A 20,877-nucleotide genomic window follows, 5' to 3' on the forward strand; every position below is an offset into this window, starting at 1 on the left:
GAGTTTCCAAAACATTGATTCTTCCTACCCCCTCCCCCACCCCACTAGACAATCAGCTATTCAGTATGTAAGACAAAAGAAGAAAAAAGTTGAAATGATTTTTTTTCTAATCTGTTCCTAAATTTCCTTGGTCATAAATCAAATATTTCTGCCCTTTTTCCTCTCTATCCTCTCCAACTTCTAAGTGATATTCTTCCAACCAGAGACTGGAGGGTTTGGTGACTTTGATGGATGTATTGCGTTAAGGTCAGAAGATGTATTTGATTGGGGTAGAATCTAGATTTGGGTGTGGTTGGTTGATGTATTTCACCTAGGGCATTTTGGAAGGGATAATCTGAGAATATTGGATTTAGAGGTGGATGGGATCTTTGAGATCATCTCATTCCGATTGGTATATTTTCATAGATTTGTTTCTGATAAAATTGGTGAAATTTAGTGGTTTTGTTTGTAAACACTTTCTTTGGCCGAGGTTGGAAGGATTAACATTCCATTTGAAGTTCATTTCTTTTTAACATCTTGGTGATCTAGAAACACAACAGATTTCTCTAATTCATCTTCCTACTACTTCTCAACTTCTGGGATCTTAAATAATATTTTAGAGGTTCCAAACTGCAGGAGAACCTTGTGGCAAGTTGGAAAGAACTTTTGGTTAGATAACTGGGACTTTAGGAATATTTGGGGGTATTGTGTAAGTAAGACTTTCTCCTAACCTCAAACGTAGGCTAAGTAGATCGCTCACTGTCAGAATTACAACTACAGACTAATCGTATCCCTCTGTTCCTATCACCTTCATTCCGGGGGTTCCTGGGCTAAGACCTAAAGTGGCAAAATAGCAGGGCCATGTTGTCACTGCCACAGAATTTTCGGGGTTTCCATTTTCTTCATTTCATTCATTTTTCATAGTTTGAAATCCCTCTGGTTTGCCAGCCTAAAAGTCCCCAATTTCTGTGACCCTAAAGTGGGCAGCCCCCCACGATGTTGTAACAAGGAAGATTGGGCTCTGAGTTGACTCTGGCATCAGCTAGTCTCATGTGTGGCCTAGGTTTAGGGGTGAAGAGAGAAGGAAATGTCTCCCTGTCCCTTCATATAGAGGAAGCCTCAGCCCTTGACAGAAGGGTTTAGGGGTACTTACAAGTTGCGGTCCCAAGGAGCATATATGTACATACATGTCTCTGTGCTCCTGTGGATAATGTTCATTCTGCTACCCTGAAGCCCTGGTACATTCAGATCCAGTGGGTGGACAGTGTATGGCCAGAGAGGGGGAGGGAAGTATAAGAAGCAGGGGGGAGGGGAACTGGGATCTCCCTGGTTCCCTTTCCCTTCTGAGGGAGCGGCTCCGATTCCCAGCTGGAGATGGAAGGGGCCTGAGGTGGGGATGCTGAGGCCGCTTACTCACACTCTCTCTGCGGAGACAGATGCAGCTGCCGGGGCCATGTCCCCCTCTGCCGTCAAGTCACCATCCTGGCCTTCTCTACTGCCTCCTCCCACAAGGTCAGTCTCCCCTATTAGCACAGGGGGGCCCTGAGACGGTGTGTATATGTGGGGAGGGAGGCTGAAGCTTGAAGGGTGTGGTGGGGAGGATGGGCAAGAGTAGCTCCTTTGGAAATTGGTGATTGTAGGGAACCCAGGGCCAAATGTGGGGTGATAAGCCATCCTACCTCCCCCACCCCTGTTTCTTCCTAGCAGATTAGGAGTCTACTTTACCTCAACCCTCCAGGGGCAGAGTCCACACATTTCTGCTGAGGGGTGTTCTGCAGTATAATCTGTGCGGAGTGGCTTCCTAACACCACTGCCGTGCCAGGGCCAGGGTACCAAGAGGTGGGCAAAGGAAAGGGAGCTCTTGGTCTGATGGGCCACTGAGGTGAAGGGACTGACATCGTAGAGATGTTTGTTGCAGGGTGTGTCTAGTGTTCCTAAACAGGAAAATAATGACCAAGACTCAAAAGCCATGGTTTTGTGGAGCCTTCCCTTGAGCAGGGTTGGAAAGGACCTCCATTTTTAGGGTGGATGCCAGGGCTTCATTGAGATGTTGGAAGAGGAGAGTGCAGGAGGAACGCTGAAGTTGGGTCAGATTTTGAGGGATCATTTGGCTGGTGGGGGATGAGGGAGCTGACCAGTACTAGATAAGGTTTCTCTTCTGAGGCTTTCAGCAGCCAGCATTAGGTAGTAAATGAACTTGGGATTCCTTTTGGTGGAAATGAAAATATTTCATACGGCTTCGCGTGTCCTTTGATTCAAGCCCTCTGTACTGGGATCTACATGAACCGCTTTGCTTTCCTTGGCCTATGGGTATACATGTGTGCCCTGATTCAGGTTCTGTGTTGTTTATAATTGTTGTAGCAAGAGTTAACCAAAGAAATTAAGGAATGTTTGTATGTGCGGGAATGGATTTATATCTTCATCTGTGTGTACATGTATCTGTACACATGTTTATACATGTAGTTGTTTCTTAGGATATACTGTGTGTACACATACACTCAATTTATTCCCCATCCTCCCCCCTAGTCTTTACCTGAGCCCCTTAGTTTTACTCGTTGGCCCTCTCACATAGTATGATTAGGGATTGTATTCCCCACCCCCAATTTAAGGAAAGATGGTTTCCTGTAGAACAGAGGCTGGTATTTGGGGTGTGCAAGTATATGTATGAGTCATACTCAGAAGATGAGTTCCTGAAAACCTAGATGAGGGCTGCTGAGGGTAGTGAGATAAGACAAGTAGCTGTGTTATAGGGCAAAGATTTTGGAAAGGGGGCTCTGCTTGCTTCCTTTCTCCCCACTGTCCCGTTGGAGCTCTATTGCTGGGGCTTAGAGATGGGAAGGATCCTGAGAGATCCAGGAGAGGATAGGCACAGAAGTCAAGGTGTTTGCAATGAGACCCCTCCATATTTCCAACAGATAAAATGGTACTGTGATATGGAGATAGGAAGAAAGTACAGGGGAGCTAACTATGTGGATGAATAGCTAACTTTTTTTACCTTCAAGATGATTTAACCCTTCCAGATCATGGGCTGGGAGATCTTCCATGAATCTCTGTCAAGCATCTTTCCATATCCCCTTATCCTTCTAACTTTTCCCCATTTCCACAATGGTTTCCTGAATTGCATAAGACTTGAAGAACATTAGAGCATGGAGGGACCTTGGAGGTTATTTAATCCAACTCCTTCATATTATAGTAAAGCCCAAAGAGAAATGACTTGCCTACGGTCACACAGCTAATAATTGACTGAGACAGGAAACAAAAAAGTTTCTTCAGATCTCTTCCTAGCTTGGCAGTTCTCACTGCTCAGAGGAAGTCATAAGAGCATAGTATTTAGACCTGGAAGAGGCCTTATGGGATCATAGCTCAAGAGCCATCAAGTATATCCCCATATCCCTCTCATTTATCTGTTATGGAGAGTTTGGTATCTGGTTGAAATAGGACAGGGAAGTCAGAATTCAGTCAAATGAATAAAACAAATAAATCACTGTGATCTCAAGACCAAAAGTGGTCATTGAAGAGAATGCCTTTGCTCTCCAGGAAAGGAAGTCTCCATGTCATTGTTATTGCCCTATCTGATCACTCTGTAAATCTGCCGGTGAACAAACCCATCCCCCATCCCCCATCCCTCACTCCCACCTGAACCTTTTGTTCCAGTGACAGGAATAATAATTGATGATGATAGGTAGCATAGCACTTGAAGGTTTACAAAGTTCTTTTCAATATTTGATCCTCATAACAACCCTAGTAGGCACATGCTTTTTTTATCCCTATTTTTACAGATGAGGAAACAGGCTGAAGGAAGTTAAGTGTCCCAGGCAGCAATTGAGTTCAGAGGTTCCTGCCTCTCTGTCCACTGAGACTCCTAGCTCTCCTTAGGTATGGAGGTATAGACAGGATCATGTAGGGCTTGGGGAGTGGGAAGCCAAGCAATGAAGGACTCCCTGCAGTATTACTGTTTCTTGTCTTGTTTTGCCTTGCTAGAACTGTAGATTCATTGATTTCTTTTAAAAGAATTAAACCTTTTTTGAGAGGAGGCTAGTATTCCTAGAAACCTAGGATATTAAGGCTAGAAGGAATTATAAAGTAATCTATTCTGGCCCCACAGAGGGGGAACCTGAGGCCCAGAGAAGGGAAGAGGCTTGCTTACACAATTAGTGACTTAACCAGGACTAGTTGTTGTTTGGTTGTTTTCAGTCATGTTTGATTCTCTGTGACCCCATTTGGGTTTGTTTTTTGTTTGTTTGGTTTTTTTTGGCAAAGCTACTGGAGCAGCTTGCCATTTCCTTCTCCAGCTCATTTTTCAGATGAGAACATTGAGGCAAATAGGGTGAAGTGACTTGCCCAGGGTCACACAGCTAGGAAGTATCTGAGGCCAGATTTGAACTCAGGAAAATGGGTCTTCCTGAATCCAGGCCCAGTACTCTATCCACCGTGCCATCTAGCTGCCCAGACAAGACTAGGACAAGATTTAAATAGAATTCCTCCACTGGTGACTTTCATAGGACGGTATCAGGCACAGCTCTTTAAAACCTGAGTATGAAGCAAAGAAAAGGATGATAGGACCTATGGAGTGCTGCAGTATGGGCTTTGGATTCAAGTTAGCATCACTTTTAATGGGATAATAGAGGGGGTGACGTCAACAAGGGCAGCCTTGGCCCCATTACCTCAATGGAAACAGCTGTTTAATGAGGCCCCGTGGGGGCCTTGAGTGCGTCACCTTTCTCTAAGACTTGTGCCTCCACTCCCTCCCTCTCTAGAGACCCTCCTTGCCTAAGTGGGCAGGGGAGAGGGGGAGTGATTTTCTTCACCCTGTATCCTATCGCCCTTCTCTACATAGCCATGGCCATCATCCCCATTTGAGTTTGGAGTGGGCCAAGATGGGAGTGGAATGGGAAAGAGAATAAGGGATGTTCCACCAGAACAGATAGCACTCATGACTGGACCATGTAGTTTTGAATCCATAAGATCCTGAGGTGTCTTAAGTGCCCTTAATTCAATAGACCCATTCCTAAAAATCTGTATGCATCTGTCTTCTAGGAATGGACTTTTAGAATCATAGGGAGCAAAGATAAAGGAGACCTCAGAAGCCATTGAAATCACCCTACCCCCCATTTTACAGATGAAGACAAAGTCCCAAGGAAATTAAGTGACTGGCCCAAGGTCACACAAAGAAGAGGGAGGAAGGGAACAAGCATTTATTAAGTGACTACTATGTTCCAGGCACTGTGTTCCCAGCCTTTTATAGATGTCATTTGATATTTATGCAAGTAGTATCGGAGGCAGAATCTGAACCCAGATTCCAGGGTCTGCTCTTATTTTTACACTGATTACTGTAGTCATTTCTGAATTATTTTACTTTTTCCTTTGTGATGGGTGGGTCTATACACTTTCCCTCTTTTTGGGTAGCCCATGAGTCTGTAAACTGAATGTATTGGGCATCTCTGCACTTTAAAAGAGCTTGGTGGATAATTAATTTTTTAATATAAAAATAAATAACTATGTGTAATTTATATAATAAATAGTATATATAATAATTTATATATAAGTAAATAATTATCCCCTAATTTTTCTGTTCTGTATGTTCTCACTTAAGAAACATCTATAATAGTACAAAGAAACTACTGTAGTGTTCAGTCCAGGACTGGGAGAATGGGTAGGGATTGTTTGGATCTTTAGAGGTCCACTAGTCCCCTGGCTTTAGAATTCCAGCTCTTAGCACCTTCCAGGCTAGTGTGGGCATCTACATTCCAATGGCCTGAGCCCAGGGGCCATCTTGACTCCAACTGGACCAAAGGCTATCTTATCCAGCTTCAACCCTTGCCTATTAGACAGAATAGGCCTTTTCCATTTCTTAGTCTCTCAGGAAAGAAATGTTGCTGGATCCATTAGACAACAGTTGCAGGGTCATACTACCCCCTATCTCCAACCCCATGCCCCCTCCCTGGAGAATCAGAACATTCTTTTCCTCCATTCATTTACCCAGCAGCCTCCCCACTGCATTCTACCTGGGAGGCCTAGATTCAGGAGGATGGGGCTCTGCTTTCTGTTCTCCACAGAATAGATTGGTTTCCACCCACTCTACTCCTATCCTTCTGCTCCAAATTCCCTACAGCTGAACCCCCCCCCCCCCCCCATACCCCATCCTCACACCCTTAAAGCTTGTGCCAACTTGTCAGTCTTCCAAGCTCTTAAGACTCTTAGAAACTCCAGCCAGGTCCCCTCCACACCCTGACACAGCAGCAGATAAAAGGCCTAAGGCACCCTGCCCTCCCCCACCTTGGAAACCCCAGTACTCCTTCATCCCATAATTCTCCCCTGTTGCTCCCTACACTAGCCACTAAGTACACGGGTAATGTCCCCATTCCCCATTCTCCCCATCTATGACTCCTGTAAAGTCTGAGTTAGGAAAAAGGAGAGAAGTCGGGCTGTTTCAACTTCAGGGGAGGAGGTGAAAGGAGGGAATTAAAATAAATCATGTAGGAAAAGACACTGGAATCTCCTCAGACAGGTTCTGGGAATGTTTTATCAACAATAGAGTCTTCTCCTGAGAAGAGGAGGGGGCAGAGGGGCTGAGTGGTGTCAGGGTCGTAGGACATGAGGCATTCCCCTTTGTCAGTTGGAGATGCATCTCCTCTACCCCGGGCTGCTACTAATCTGCAAGGCCCTCTTTGGATGAAAGAGACAGATCTGGTCACCCTTCCATCATCTCCCCACCCCTGACCCTGGGCTCTCATGGGAGCTCCAAGCTCATTCCAAAACCTTCTCTCCTTGCAGCTCAGGTTCCCGACAGTGACGAGCAATTTGTGCCAGATTTCCATTCTGAAAACTGTGAGTTTGTGGGCCCTGTTTGTGAGGGAGTTGGAGAGGAAGGAATAAACCAAGGGAAGTTCACATACACATCAGACCAATATCCATTTTCCCTTTTTCCCTGATTAAGTGTGGGTAGGGGAGGGATCCCCATTTTTGAATTATAAACAAAGACTGGAGCAACAGCCAGGTTCTGACCACCAGTCAAAGATACTTGAAGCTCTGGGGAAACACTAATTCTATAAGATCAACAATGAAACAATAAGCATTTCTCAAGTGCTTTATTTATTTCTCATGTCCTGTGTTGGGGATACAAAGACACATAAAGGGTCCTTATTCTCAAGGAGAATGGAAAAGGAAAAGTTCACCCCCAACAGCATATAATATGAAATAGTATTTGGCTCCAGAATATAATAAAATCCCTATACATTCCCCTCTTTTCTGCCTCCATTCACTGAATGCTCAGAACCCAGCTGAGCAGTGGAGGAAAGGAGGCCATTATCCACAGATAATCGAGAGTATGGTAGGTATAATGTTCAAGCTACTAGTGAGCCCTAAACCAAGAGCAAACATTAGTCTGAGGTTCTAGGAGGTTCATTCATTGTTCAAGTGTAACACAAGAAAAGCCTTCCTTCCACCCAGCTTAAGGTATAAATAGTTTAATGCCTTAAGTGAGCCAGCATGAATATGATTTATAAAATTACAGATTTGTTTGCACAAGTTCTCTGGAGTTTGGTTTTATGTTGAATATTGTCTAACTTTAGGCATCGTCTCTGGCTAATGTCTACCATTAGCGACGATGTCCAGCTGTGCACTCCAGCATGGCTTATTTACATGTTACTCGGAATATATGCATAGCAATATTAACTGATGTTTTGGCTTCAGTCGTAGAATGTTAGAGCTGAAAGAGGATAATAGTGTAGTACAGGTTCCCTGCCCCTCTGTATGTTTGTTGTTTTTTTTTTACAGATAAGGAAACTGAGGCTCAGAGAGGTAAACTGGCTTATCCCAGATAGCTAAGTCTCAGAGAGGGAGGAAGAGTGCAGGACATATAAAAAAATGGGGGGAGGGAAACCAGGAGGCTAACTGCTGTCTGATCCTGCTTTGCCAATTCCAATCCCTTCCCCATTCAGTAGCTTTCCACAGTCCCACCACCAAGATCAAGAAAGAACCACAGAGCCCTCGTACAGACCCGACCCTGTCCTGCAGCCGAAAGCCGCCGCTCTCTTACCACCATGGTGAGCAGTGCCTTTATACCAGGTGAGTCCCAGGCTGGGGATAGAGAGGGATGTGGAGATGAGAATTATGGAAACCTCCAGATTGGGAATTACAGCGAGAGAAATGAAAGTCAGACACCTGGAAGGACTGCCCTGCTGTCGGAAATATGAGCTATGAAAATTATTTGTTGGGGACTGGGGAGGAGGGGTATCATCTTCCCTCATGAGAAAGAACCTCATCTAATCAGTCTGGGCTCCCCCAATACCTACCTTAGTAGAAGGGGAGGGGTTAGATGGGAAGATGAACTAAACTAGGACACATTGGATTAAAGGAGCATTTTAGCCACAGCAGAGACAGAGGGTCTTGATATTTTAAACTCCTCATTCAGCAGCCTTTCTCCTCCCATCCCTCCATATAATGTGGGGCTGTGACCTCACTATCCCTGGGGAGTGTGTGAATGTAAGGGGGAGGAGGGAGATGGAGCTGAGAATGACATAATGATAATAATTTATACTTGGAGAGCTCTTTAAGGTTTGAAAAGTGGCAGGTTGAGATTGTAAAGGGCTATGCCCAGGAAAGCTCACCAAACCTCCCTTCTCTCTCGTCCATGTCTGCCTGTCCCTAGTGCCTATGACACCCCCAGACAAGTGGCCATCAAGTCTCCCACACACAGTGCCCCAGGACAGTCCCCTCTGCAGCACTTTCCCCGGGCAGAACGGAATTTCTTGAGACCCCCAGGGGCAGCCCCACCCAACCCTAGCCATGGGTTCATCTTGGAGCATAGGTGAGTAGAAGACTTGGTTTGGGGGCCCACAGTCCCAGCTTTCAAGGGGTTCCTCTCCCTCAAGCCTCCACCTGGCTGCCTTTCCCCAGGCAGTGTGGTACAGTGGATAGAATTCATCTGTAAAATGGAGGGGTTATACTCAGTGATTTCTAAGATTCTTCCCAGCTCTAAATCTGGAATTCTTATGATCCAAGGTAGAGAGGAAGAGGTATGGAGCAAGGGAGACCTGTACTTCCACTCCAACCTAACCCAGTTCCCCAGCTTTTGAGGAAACCCCCCTGCAGAGGAAAAAGAATAAGAGAAGGGAGGGGACCAGCTAACATTATCTTTTCTCTCCTCTCTCCTCCTCCCATGTCCCACTCAACCTCCATCCAGCTCCATTTTCCAGCAGCCCCCAGAGCTATGCCACTCCTTAACATCCTCCCAAGGTGGGGTCCGGGAGCCCCCTGCAGCCTCCTACCAGCCCCAGCTGTCGGAGCCCTGCCTGCCTTATCCCCAACAGAACTTCAAACGGGAATACCACGACCCCCTGTATGAGCAGGCGGGTGGGGGCTGGGGCAGCAGCAGCAGCGGTGGGCACAGGTACCCAGGGGCGGGGGTGGTGATCAAGCAGGAGCAGACAGACTTCGCCTATGATTCAGGTAAGAGGAGTGAGGGGAAGGGGATGTGTGAAGGTGGAAAAGAAAGTCTAGGTGTTAGGGAAGATTTGTGGAGGCGGGGCATAAAGTGGGAGGGGATAGTGGCCATGGTTTGGAGGGAAGGGGCACAGAAAAGTAAGCTGACCTTGCCTTGCAGTTAAGTCCACAAGGGTCCAGGAAAAGAAACATTCAGCATTCTGCCCTCTGGGCCTCTGATAATTTTTTTTTTTTATTTTAACCAGTCTGGGGCCTGGGTTTATCAGCAAGATTGGGTTTGGTTAAGAAAAATGAATGGATAATCTCAGGATTTAGAGAACTAGGGGGGGGGTTGCTAATGACCCTAAAGTAACCATTAGAGTTGATTCAGCCCAAGGAAATTTCCTGCTGCAATCCTGATTTTCACACTTTAGAGGAGGGAAGGAGAGAATTGTTTGCATGCATGCACCTATACATACATATAATATATCAGTCTATACAGCATATGTACTGTGTGTCTGTGTACATGTATATACACGCTAAACCAAGACACTTCTTTTGAGAGAAGGGTTCCTCTCTCGTAAAGCTAAGAAGGAAGCCTGGATGGAGGCAGAGCAGGAGGAAAGGGTGGCGGGCTGGCAGGCGGGCACAGCTCATGCCACTGACCTTCAAACACTGCTGGAGTGGAAGGGGATCAGGTTACATGCCCTTGAACTCACGGCCCCTCCCCCTGCAGCTCCCTCTGAATGGAGTCAGGAATTCCATTCACAAAATGGAGGCATGAATGAGCCCTCCACCACCCCTCCTTTCCCCACTCCCTGAGGTGTCAAATTTCTCCTCCAGCTCTTCACTCATAGGTGAGAATGAGGGGAGGAATAGTCCCGGAACTGTCTCCTTCCATCCAATCACCCTCTGGGTGGGGGGAAGCCTGACGCCTGAAGGGGGGGGGGGGTGGAGGAGGACCCCTTCCCCCAACCCTCACCCTGTGGGTTGTAAATTCAGGGGGATCGGACCAATGGAATCAAGGTTCCAGGCTGTTGTCTCCCAAGCCATTGAGACAGAAAGCTGGCCACCCCTCCCGGCAGAATGGGGAAGGAGCAAAAGTCCACTTGGGAACTTGATCTACCCCACATCTGCCCCTTCCTAGGAACCCCCTCCCCCACCCCACAGGAGATACTCCTTTTCTCTGGGAGCTGCTGGTCCTCATTCATGCTCTCCCAATCCTCCCTCCCCCTCTATAAACAGGAAATAGCCGCTCCCAGAGGCTTCCTCTGGGGTTGGAATTATCCTGGCCTCCTTTCAAATAGAGGGAAAACCCGACTCAGCAGCACTGCATCATCTCCAGGCTACAGCTGCCCTCCGCTCACTGTCCCAGGGCTGTGCAGAGCAGAGACTGCACAGAAATTGGGCACCCCAATAACTGACATCCTCTCTGGGTGGTGGTTATGGGAGGCAGCAAGCACAGAAGGATAAGGGGCAGCATGCAGGGTAGAAATCAGGAAAGATTTCCTGAATGGCAAGGGGCTGCTTCCCCAGCCCATCCCTCACCCCCCAGGCTTCCTTGACATGGGTGTTTTCTTCCCTCCTCCACAGACGTCCCTGGGTGTCAATCTATGTACCTACATGCAGACGGCTTCCCTGGCCCCTCCCCAGGTGATGGAACCATGGGTAAGGCCGATGGCCCCAACCTTTCTCCCACCATCATACCAGCAACCAGGATCCTGAAATACCAGAGATGGAAGAAGCCATTAGGAGATCTGGCACCAACCTCCCCAGTTACAACTCCTGTCGTTTTTATAGCTTAGGGTGCCAGTCTGGACCCAGAGCCAGAAAGTCAAATCCAGTCTCAGCCTCTTCCTAGCTGTGTGACTCTGGGCAAGTTACTTCACCCCTGTACCTCAATTTTCCTCGTCTGTAAAATGGGGAAAATAACAGCCCCTACCCCCCAAGGTTGCCATGAGGATCAAGTAAGATAATATTTGTAAAGCCTCAAAGCACAAGTAAAAGCCAGTTGTTATTATAGTCATCATCATCGGCATTATTAAAGTATCTGAGGCTCAGAGGCAGCAAACACCAGACCCAGGATTTTAACCCAGGTCAGAATGATTCCAGATCCAGTATTCTCTGGGCTTCAAAGCCACAGTGATGTCTCAGTCTGAGGTGTTTGCTCTTCGGCATCGCATTTCTCTCTGTCTACCTCTTTGTCTCTCCGTCTTTCACTCTGTCTCTCTCTCTCCCTCCAGTATCTCACAATCAGCATTTATAGGATTATAGATTTAAAGCTGGGGGGAAAAAACCAGGGCCATCTAGTCCAACTCCTTTATAACAATAATGATCATAATAACAGCTAACATTTATATGGCACTATGTGCCAGGCACTGTGCTAAATCCTTTACAGTTATTGTTTGATCCTCACAACAATCCTGGGAAGGTAGGTGCTATTATCTCCATTTTACAAATGAAGGAACTGAGGCAAAGGTTAAGTGACTTGGCCAGGGCCACATAGCTATTAAGTATCTAAGGCTGGATTTGAACTCATGTCTTCCTGACCCAGGCCCAGTATTCTATCCACTGTGTCACCTTTTCTTTTTTTTAAGCAATTGGGGTTAAGTAACTTGCTCAAGGTTACACAGCCAGGTGTTTCTGGGTCGATGCTAAGTGTCTGAGCCCGGATTCGATCCCCCAGGTCATCCCGACACTGGGGCTGGTGCTCTTACTCGCTGTGCTACCTGGCCACCCCACACTATGTCACCTTTACAAATGAAAGAGCTAAAGTGGTCAAACATGCTCCAGGGATAATAAACTGTAAATATCAGAGGTGGCATTTGAACCCAAGGTCACTGACCCAAGAGCCAGTTCCCTTTCCATTCTTATCTATTCTATCACCCTGCCTTCCTCCTGTAAATGGGTTGGAGGCATCTCAAGCCCCAAATCTCTAAGGTGTGTCCTCTACCTTCTTTCTTTCCCCTATCCCCACTTAGGTTATGGTTTTGAGAAGTCTCTTCGGCCCTTCCCAGAGGATGTCTGTGTGGTCCCAGAGAAATTTGAAGGTCAGAGAGGGTGACTGGGTGGGAGCAGGGAGGCAGGGGAAAGTCTCCACATCTATGTCCCCCGTCTGAGGCTCCTCTGCTCCAATGTAGGAGCATTTCCATCTCCTTTCCCTCCAGAAAGGGAGAGTCTCAGAACCTAGGAAGGCTCCCCTCACCTCCCTCCCTGCTGCCATGTTGTTCTTCACAGGGGACATCAAACAGGAGGGTCTAGGGGCATTCCGGGAAGGGCCCCCCTACCAGCGCCGAGGCTCCCTACAACTCTGGCAATTCTTGGTTGCTCTGCTGGACGACCCGACCAATGCCCACTTCATTGCCTGGACAGGCCGAGGGATGGAATTCAAGCTCATCGAGCCAGAAGAGGTGAACATCTTCCCTCCTCCTCCCACCATGATGCTTCCTTTTCCCTCCTTACTAACCATGAGCGCTGAGAAGTCCAGAGGTGTAAAGAAATAGATATTCCTTCAATATTCACCTTTTCTTTAATCAGTAACCTCTTTTCTATCCAGCGCTGGGGACGGGGGTTAGGGTAGGAGTGTCTGCTGGCTGATGCTTAGCTACAAGGCCTGATCGTCTTATATGAATCAAAGCCAAGCATTTTTCTTGGACCACCTCCTCTTCCCCTCCTCCCCTTCTGCCCCTTTTAAGAGCAGAGGCCTCCTGACACACACCCCCACTCCCCACTGACTCATTTGCCCATCTCTCCCAGGTCGCCCGGCTCTGGGGCATCCAGAAGAATCGTCCAGCCATGAATTATGACAAGTTGAGCCGTTCGCTTCGCTACTATTATGAGAAGGGGATCATGCAGAAGGTTGGGATCACCAAAGAGCTAAGGCTGAGGTGGCAAGTGGGGGAGGGAGGGGTGGGTGGTGGTGCCAGGGAAAGTGCCCCATGGGAGAAGATGGAATGAAATCAAAAGCTTAGGAGAGGAAGGAAGTTGTGTTGGGGTGAGGGGGGTGTACATTCTTAACACCCCCCTCCCAAGGAAATAGTTGATGGAGGGTGGGGGAGGAGGGGGAAGGGCAGGGCAGAATGTGGAGTTAATAGTTTATCTGGCAACCTGCTCTCCCACCTGCCCCCAACAGCTGAACTGGTCAAGGCAGTAAGATTGAGAGGTTAGATCAAGGTTTCCCAAGCTATTTTTGCCACAGGAAACTTGGGCTTTAAATATATTGATGGAAATGATGGGAATGAAGCTGGGATAATGGAGAAAACAGAGATACTGGGAAGGGGGAATAGAGGCAATTACATTAACCTCTCCTCCCCACACCCAGGTGCTATTATCTAATAAGCAATTTTGATAAATAGAAAGTGTTGTAGTTAACGTCCTAGGAGGGTAACTATTGATAGCGCATGGGCAACGTAGGAAGGGAAGGCCCTGACTTATGCCCCCAAAAGATCACTAGCTCTGGTGTCAGAGGGCCTGGGTTCAAGTCAGCTTTGCTGACTCGGGGCAAGTCACTACCTATACCTCCCTGTGCTGCTGACATCAAGTTTTCTTCTAATCTGTAAAAAAGTGAGCATTGGACTAAATAGCCTTGGAGATGACTTCCAGCCCTAGTTTACATGTCTGTATTTTCTCATAGAACTGCTGGTCACATCCTGCAGAATTTCAGGATGCTTTTAGGAAATGCTGTGTTGGGCATGGAGCAAAACGCAGAGTTGGGAAGCTTAGGAGCGGCATAGATGTAGTCTTGTTACTTCCCAGGAAATCTCTTAGCACAAGAAGGCTTCCCCCATCCCCACTACCTGCTCCATGCAATTCTGTTCAAAATGGGGAAGGGGCATCTTGCCTGGAGACAGGGGGGATAGGATCATCCCAACCTCTCCATCCCATCCCCCAGGTGGCTGGTGAACGCTATGTGTACAAGTTTGTGTGTGAGCCTGAGGCCCTCTTCTCTCTGGCCTTTCCGGACAATCAGCGCCCAACCCTCAAGTCTGAATTTGACCGGCCAGTCAGTGAGGAGGACACTGTCCCCTTGTCTCACCTGGATGACAGCCCTGCATATCTTCCAGAGCTTGGGGGGCCTGTCCAGCCCTATGGGCCAAAGGGTGGCTACTCGTACTAGCCTCAGCCATCACACCAAGAACCCACAAACCCCCCAGGTGGGGGCAAGGGACACTGTTCTATGACCATCCTCTTTGTACATATGGATAAATTTTGGTGTTGGCAGGAACTGTTTATTCCCTTCTCTGACACTCCAGGAAACTTTGGGGGGCAGTTCCCTAGCCCTGGTCATCCCTTCTCCCTTTACTTCCCCAAATGAAATTAAACCCTCTCGTGGTGCTCACTCAAATGGCTGGAGAGGGTGGGAAAAGATCTTGTCCATGAGTACAAGGCTCTTTGACTTTTCCCTGCTACCCAGAGGGCTTAGCTCAGGCTCTCCCCATTTTCTTCTAAAAGGCCCACCCCACCCCCTTTTCCCCTAGTACAGAGAGCAAGCAAGGTTTGCCCCTACCAACTAGGTCAGGGGAAAGAGGACTGACTCCCTACCACCTCCAGTCCCAGTGGATTTTTGAAGTTTAGAAAGCTCCCATCAGGTCCCATGAAAAAAAGCAGAAGGCCTAGATATGCCCCCTTATCCAGTGACCAAACCCCCAGATCACCTTTCTGCTCCCTAGCCCCACCCCAACCTCTTGGTTACACTGGGTCTCCTTGGAGTCAATAAAATGCTTTTTGAACTAAGGAAATTACTGCCTTCTAACTTGGCTAGCTGTCCTTTCCCTGCAGGTGGCTGACAGCAAACACTCACTCCAGCTGGGTCACCAGAGGGTCTAAGGTCCTGTTGTTCCCTAAGGGAGGGGTTTCTGTCCTGAATTTTCAGGAAATGAAGGCTAGAGGGGTCTGGCTTGGGCTGAATAGTTTCAGGATGGGCTGGAGTTCCCTACTCCAAGGAGAACATATTATCCTCTCCCCCATATCCATATCCCCTCTTTTCTCCAGGCGGCGTCAGTCTGTGTGCTCAATGTGGCCAGGTTCAAATCCTGTTCTCCCAAGGTATGGATTGGAGAGAGGCTGGGGATAAATGTTTCAGAGAAACACATAAAGCAGTCTATAAAGGTTGCTCAAAATTTGGGGGTTCCAAGGTATTTCTTTGTAGCTCTGGTTTTCTGCAATCTTTTGATTGATCTTTTCTTCCTCTCCCTTCTCCCCCATTCTTGTTCACTCCCACAAAATGCATAAGTACACTACCAACTTATCCCTATCTCTTGCTAGCTTCTCCCAGGGTAAGGAGCAAGTCAGGGTTTCCTCCCACCACTTCCAGGCAGGCTGAGCGGGCCGCTTGTCATCACTGCATTTTTGCTGGGGATGAAAGAGGCAGGGGGCAGCAGGATGTGAGGGGGAAGCCAAAGTATGCCCTGGAAGTCGGGCCAGTGAGGAGCTGGGTAAGACAACGAAATAGACATGTGTACTTCCAGGGAGGAGAATTTTCTCCTCTTCCAAGTTTGGAAGAAATCTGACTCCTGGGGCTGAGTTTAGTATGGGTAGGAGGGAAGCTACAGGGGAAGTGATGAGTAGGATACCTGAGCTGTGTGTAACTGAAACAGGGGATGTTGCTATGGTGGGTGTGATGGTGGGAGGACTCAGGACAGGAGGAAGAACTGAGATTAAGGCCAGACCTAGTTTGGGGAGGTGGGGAAAGAGGAAGTCAAAAACAGGTGATCGCCAGATAAATCTCTATTTTCAAACCACTACAACCCCATGGGACAAAGAAGGCATGAAGAAAAGCAGAAATGCAAGCTAGTTAACCAAATCCCAAGTGATTCAGTAGCCTGGCACAGATTTGGCCCACACTTCTGTTAGGAACAACATAACATTGGAAAGGGAATCCTTTTTCCTTTGGGGAAGGGAAGAAGTCAGGTTAAGAGCCACACATGAGTCAAAAATGTGTTTTACTTTATATTTCTGAGGGGGAAAGAGGCTTCCAAAAAATTCCAGACAAGGAACATAACACTTCATTTAACATACAAATAATCAAAATATACGTCAATGTCACATTATGGCCAGAGGCTACACCAAGGAGAGGGAGAAAATGGGAAAGGAAAAATATTACAGGGACAGGCAGATAGTGAAAGACAAGAGGAAAAAAGTTAATAGACTGAATTAAATTTCGGATTGATGCCCCTTGAAAAGCTAATTGTAGGATTAGCCATTGTTCACTGCTCTTCAATTGCTCTAATCCTTAAACTTTTGAGAAGCTTGACCAAATAAATGGAAATCCACTGGGAGGAAATACATACAGCAAAGGTGGTCAAAGCAAGGTTACTGTGGGTCGAGGGATTCCTTAGCCCTATATACACCCCACAGAGATCCAATATACACATGCATATGCAGGAAACGTGCATACACAACACAAATCAGATGAAAGGAGTAGGAAACTCCCAAGCTTGGTTACCTGCTGGGCCACTGAGAATAATAGACTTTCATAACCAGGAAGATTCCAGCTCCCAGCATGAGACCCATATCCTTTCCCCAGCCGTCACCCAATGTCAGGGAAAAAAACGAACTGAGGGAAGGGAAACAAGCACCCCATTGTGCAAGAGCCACAGTCCAGTCTTGACCGCAGTTGTTCCTGGGAGCACCATCTCTGTCCTGAAATTGACAGGGTGGGGAAGCAGCTCCCGGGAAGGAATCTTCATGGGCCCCGATTCCACAATCCATGTTGATCTTTCCTGGAGGAAGGTCAGAAGGGCTTGTAGACTCAGCAGGGCCCCGGCGTGGGCGAGGGGTGAGAAGGCCACAAGGTTGTGTCTCACCCAAGCTCTCTAAGAGGAGGTAACTGGAACACACACAGAGCTGGAGGCCAGGAGGCATTCTACATGGCCACCCAAACCACTGTCAGCTGTCTTTGGACTTGGTAGGTGGCCAAACAAACTGCCCCCCCCCCCCCACCGATGAAACAGAAAGTCTGTACTGCCCCTGTAGCAGGGTAGCACTTTTCTTGGCAAAAGTGGGAGCTGTACTCAATGACCACGGGTAGGATAATAAAGGAGTACACTTCCAGCTTTGTCTGGACACATCTGACTTGCCCTCCATCATACTGCTGAATCTGGGGGGAAATAGGATAGGGAGGAAGGTTGCCGAGCTGTGTTGCTCTTTGCCCAGCCTCCTCTCTCCCCAGGTCCCTCTTGGCCTCACTTTGCAAGCTTTACAAAACATAAGGTCTCTGTTCCTAAGGCCCTCTAAATGATTTTCTTTGGACCATTCCAAAGTGAACCTAGCACAATGTTCTTGATTTTCCAAGGTCCAAACTTCCAGGACCTTTCAGGTTCAAACATTTAACCTCCTCACACAGAAAAGGAAAAGGTGCATCTAGTGGAGGAGAGAAGGGAACTTCCCCAGCACCCTAAGTAATTCCTGCCGCCTCAGCCCTTAGCAATTGCTAAATAGGGAGTCTGCCCCAGCAGGTGGCCTAGATTTTCAGAGATGCTCAAAAGAGTTCAGCAGCTTAAGAGTGAGCCAACAAAAAGGTGAGCAAGAAAGAAGGGTCAGACAAGGACACTAATGAGGTCACACTCCCTAATTGTAACAGCTGCTCCCCCACAAGTTAGCAGCAAAGAAGACTGGAAAAGGACTTTAGAGATCATCTAAGTCTAATCTTTTCATTTAACTGAAAAGGAATAAGGCCCAATGATGTTAAGTCATAAGCTTGTCCAGGTCACAAAGTATAAAACCAGTTCGTAGACCTCTGACCCCAACTTTACACTGCACTGAAACCTGGTCCTCCTTCCTAACTGGACAAGAAGGCAAGCAAAGTCAGATCAGGAGGCACGGCCAACAAACAGAACAACACCGAGGGGAGAGATGCTTTCATTTGAGAGATTATGGCCTAATGACTACTTGAAGTCCAATGTGGAGACTTTAGAACTAGATAAGGATCAGTGACATCTCCAAACACCCAAAGTTTTGGACAGCAGGAGATAGACATGTCAGGACATACCGTGGGCCTCTGATTTCCTCACACAAGGCTGCTTTTGGGGAGCCTGTTCTCTTCCCCAGCATCTCCTGAGCACAAAAGCTTTCACCATGGCAGTGCCTCATTCTGCTGCTGCCCACTATTCAAACAGGGCAGCACTTGCCCTTCTGGGGTTGGAGAAAGAGCAAGCCTAGATGAGGCATACCCCACAAAGACCTAGGAAAGGTGAGCCAGGAAAAAGGAAATTAGGGTCCTGCTTCAGAAGGACCTGGAGCCCAGGTGTTGAGCATCCACAACCCATCTCCAAGGTGTTTGTGTATACGTAAGTGTTGTTTTGCCACAGAAAGCCTCTTTGTTAAAATTCACAAGAGTTCCTGGAGGAATACTAGGCCTGTTTTGGGAGTGATGGGGGTAGAAATTAAACAAAATAAAAAGTTGTGATGTCACCTAGCATTTTTAAAGAGGAAATAAGACACATTACACATTGCATGAAGGGGGGGAAACCCTCTGCATTCAACATCTGTAATCACTCAGATCCCAAGACTGAAGCGCTCTGTGGAATGGATGTGGTTAATCACTGGGCAACCTATAGCTCTGAACCATGCTAGAGACAGTGCTGAAGGACAAGACTCCCAGCCTGAAGTGTGTCCTGCCCAAGCCCAACCCACATGTGAAGGGCTTTGGTTCTCAGAAGGGGGAAAAGGGGGCTTGAGATCCTTTACCACGTGCTCCCAAGCTGCAGATCCTAAATCTCCCTCTTCCCAAGAGACTGGCACAGAGACTAACATTTTAGCTAAAAGAAAACAACTACAGGGGAAAAAAATATACATGTGTATTTTAAAAAAAAACAAATACCAAATTCCAAAGGGTTAAGCCTGAAGAAACAGGTTGAAGAGTAGATGGAAAGCTAGGGCAGTGCCCTAGTCCTCAAAAAGTGCTGGGCTGATGGGTGGGCATGAGTGCTTGGCATGTCACAGTCCTCTGATCCGAGGCTCTTGTAGCACAAGCTGTTCAGAAATGTAACAATTCCTCTGGTCCAGTTGTGCAGAAAAAGGTGCTGCATACCTGTCCTTTACAGGCCCAGAGCTCGCCCCAGCCAAGGGGGCAGCACATGCCTCAAGGCCAGGATGAACTCCTGTCTTCTGAGGTTTTTACCACAAGGAAAAAAATGAGAGTCAAGTTCAGGATATCCTGCTTTGGTTTTGGGGCCTCTCAACCCAAGGACAGCTGTGCTCCCAGCGGTGCATTTTAAACAAAAGTCACTAGAATCCTAGGCCTTAGTCCCATAGTGGAGACCTGAAACTGAGCGCTGTGTTACAGCCCATGGCTCCCTTGTCACCGACGCCGGAAAGCACGGGAGATCCTCCAAGCATTCGGTTCCTCATAGCGGTTGTACAGGGGCTCCAGCCTCTGCTGCTTCTTCTGCTTGCTGAGTTTCGTGGGGTCCGAGACCTTGAAGAAGGCTGGGGCAAACTCCACCAGCCACCGAGGGTCAATGGTCGTAACCTCCCGCATGTACTCCTTGGTGGTCAGCACCAGCTCATGGTATACCACCCTAGGGAGAGACAAGCACAAGACTCAAAACTGCTGGGTTATGTGACCCTGGTCCACAACAATACCTACAAAACCTCCCCCCATTCAGGCACTCTCTGGGTTTCTATTTTGTTCCTTATTCCACTAAGCTGTGCTTACCATTAATGTGACACTGCCGTCTAGACCTTTGGTCTGGTGGAATTTGGCTTTTTTTATGAACCAAAGGACCTTGTCCGTCCTACAAATTAGCAGCTCAATCAATGGTGAACTACAACAATCATCCCAATGTGACTATACCCAGAGATCCACAGCCTCAGAGAAATTAGTTAGGCTAATAAGAACTGGAAGAAAATGTGATTCCCCTATTGAGACCTGTAGAGGTCAAACTTGTGTTTCTGATACTCTTAGAAATATTAGGGCTAGAAGAAGTGCTGGAAAAGAGCACAGAAACACATATATTTTAGCTTTGTAAATTTAAAGGAAAATTTATCCAGAAGGTACAGGGGTCTCACATGATTGTCTGTTAATAATGAGAGGAGCTGAGACTTCCTATGGAAGGCAGCACATCTATCGTGCTGGGATCCCACTAGTCTTTGCCCTTTCATACACAGAAATATGGAGGTGGGACTCCTCCACCATCTGAGTGCCCTACATTATGTACTGCTGGCCTACCATTCTGGCTGTCTATTGAAGAGAGCGCTGGAGGGATGGATGTAGACCACCTGCTGGTCAATCAAAGTTCGATAGCCCTCCTGTGGGTCCTTCTTGGCAGCATTTCGGAAGAAACCACTGCAAATGGCTTTCTGTACACGGACTGTAGCCTTGCCACAGGACACCACATCCAGTTTATGCCTATGCAGCAGAACAAAGGAAAATAGGAGAAAGACATGGGACCAGTCTGTTGTTAGAGGTTGGCCTGGCACACGCATGCACACACACACACACACACACACACACACACACACACACACACACAC

General features: G+C 47.5%; 2 protein-coding genes across 8 annotated transcripts in view; one reads left to right on the forward strand and one right to left on the reverse strand.

The window, feature by feature from the left end:
* The window catches only part of ETV4 (ETS variant transcription factor 4), a 16,426-nt gene extending 991 nt beyond the window's left edge, over positions 1 to 15,435 (forward strand). Inside the window, exons 3-12 of one of the 6 annotated variants that reach the window (XM_069067562.1) lie at positions 1,348 to 1,491; positions 6,754 to 6,807; positions 7,920 to 8,046; positions 8,630 to 8,788; positions 9,164 to 9,429; positions 10,996 to 11,070; positions 12,384 to 12,452; positions 12,640 to 12,812; positions 13,159 to 13,260; positions 14,294 to 15,434. In XM_069067562.1, the coding sequence (XP_068923663.1) occupies positions 1,416 to 1,491; positions 6,754 to 6,807; positions 7,920 to 8,046; positions 8,630 to 8,788; positions 9,164 to 9,429; positions 10,996 to 11,070; positions 12,384 to 12,452; positions 12,640 to 12,812; positions 13,159 to 13,260; positions 14,294 to 14,518 (1,326 nt within the window). In that variant the 5' untranslated portion in view covers positions 1,348 to 1,415 and the 3' untranslated portion in view covers positions 14,519 to 15,434. Of the gene's footprint in view, positions 1 to 1,347; positions 1,492 to 6,753; positions 6,808 to 7,919; positions 8,047 to 8,629; positions 8,789 to 9,163; positions 9,430 to 10,995; positions 11,071 to 12,383; positions 12,453 to 12,639; positions 12,813 to 13,158; positions 13,261 to 14,293 lie in introns of all 6 variants that reach the window. The other 5 variants (XM_069067563.1, XM_069067561.1, XM_069067560.1 and 2 more) reach the window with 5 other exon arrangements.
* An 891-nt stretch (positions 15,436 to 16,326) lies between these two features.
* Positions 16,327 to 20,877, reverse strand: part of DHX8 (DEAH-box helicase 8) — a 24,762-nt gene continuing 20,211 nt past the window's right edge. For both annotated transcript variants that reach the window (XM_069067566.1, XM_069067565.1), the window contains 2 exons: positions 20,573 to 20,752; positions 16,327 to 19,922 (listed from right to left, as the gene is read on the reverse strand). In XM_069067566.1, coding sequence (XP_068923667.1) covers positions 19,703 to 19,922; positions 20,573 to 20,752 — 400 coding nt within the window. In that variant the 3' untranslated portion in view covers positions 16,327 to 19,702. The remainder of the gene's footprint in view (positions 19,923 to 20,572; positions 20,753 to 20,877) is intronic.

The sequence above is a fragment of the Petaurus breviceps genome, unplaced genomic scaffold (genome assembly GCF_028583685.1).
Source record: "Petaurus breviceps papuanus isolate PSGF00001 unplaced genomic scaffold, PetGlider_PUasm1.0 90750, whole genome shotgun sequence".
In the NCBI taxonomy this organism is placed as follows: Eukaryota; Metazoa; Chordata; class Mammalia; order Diprotodontia; family Petauridae; genus Petaurus; species Petaurus breviceps.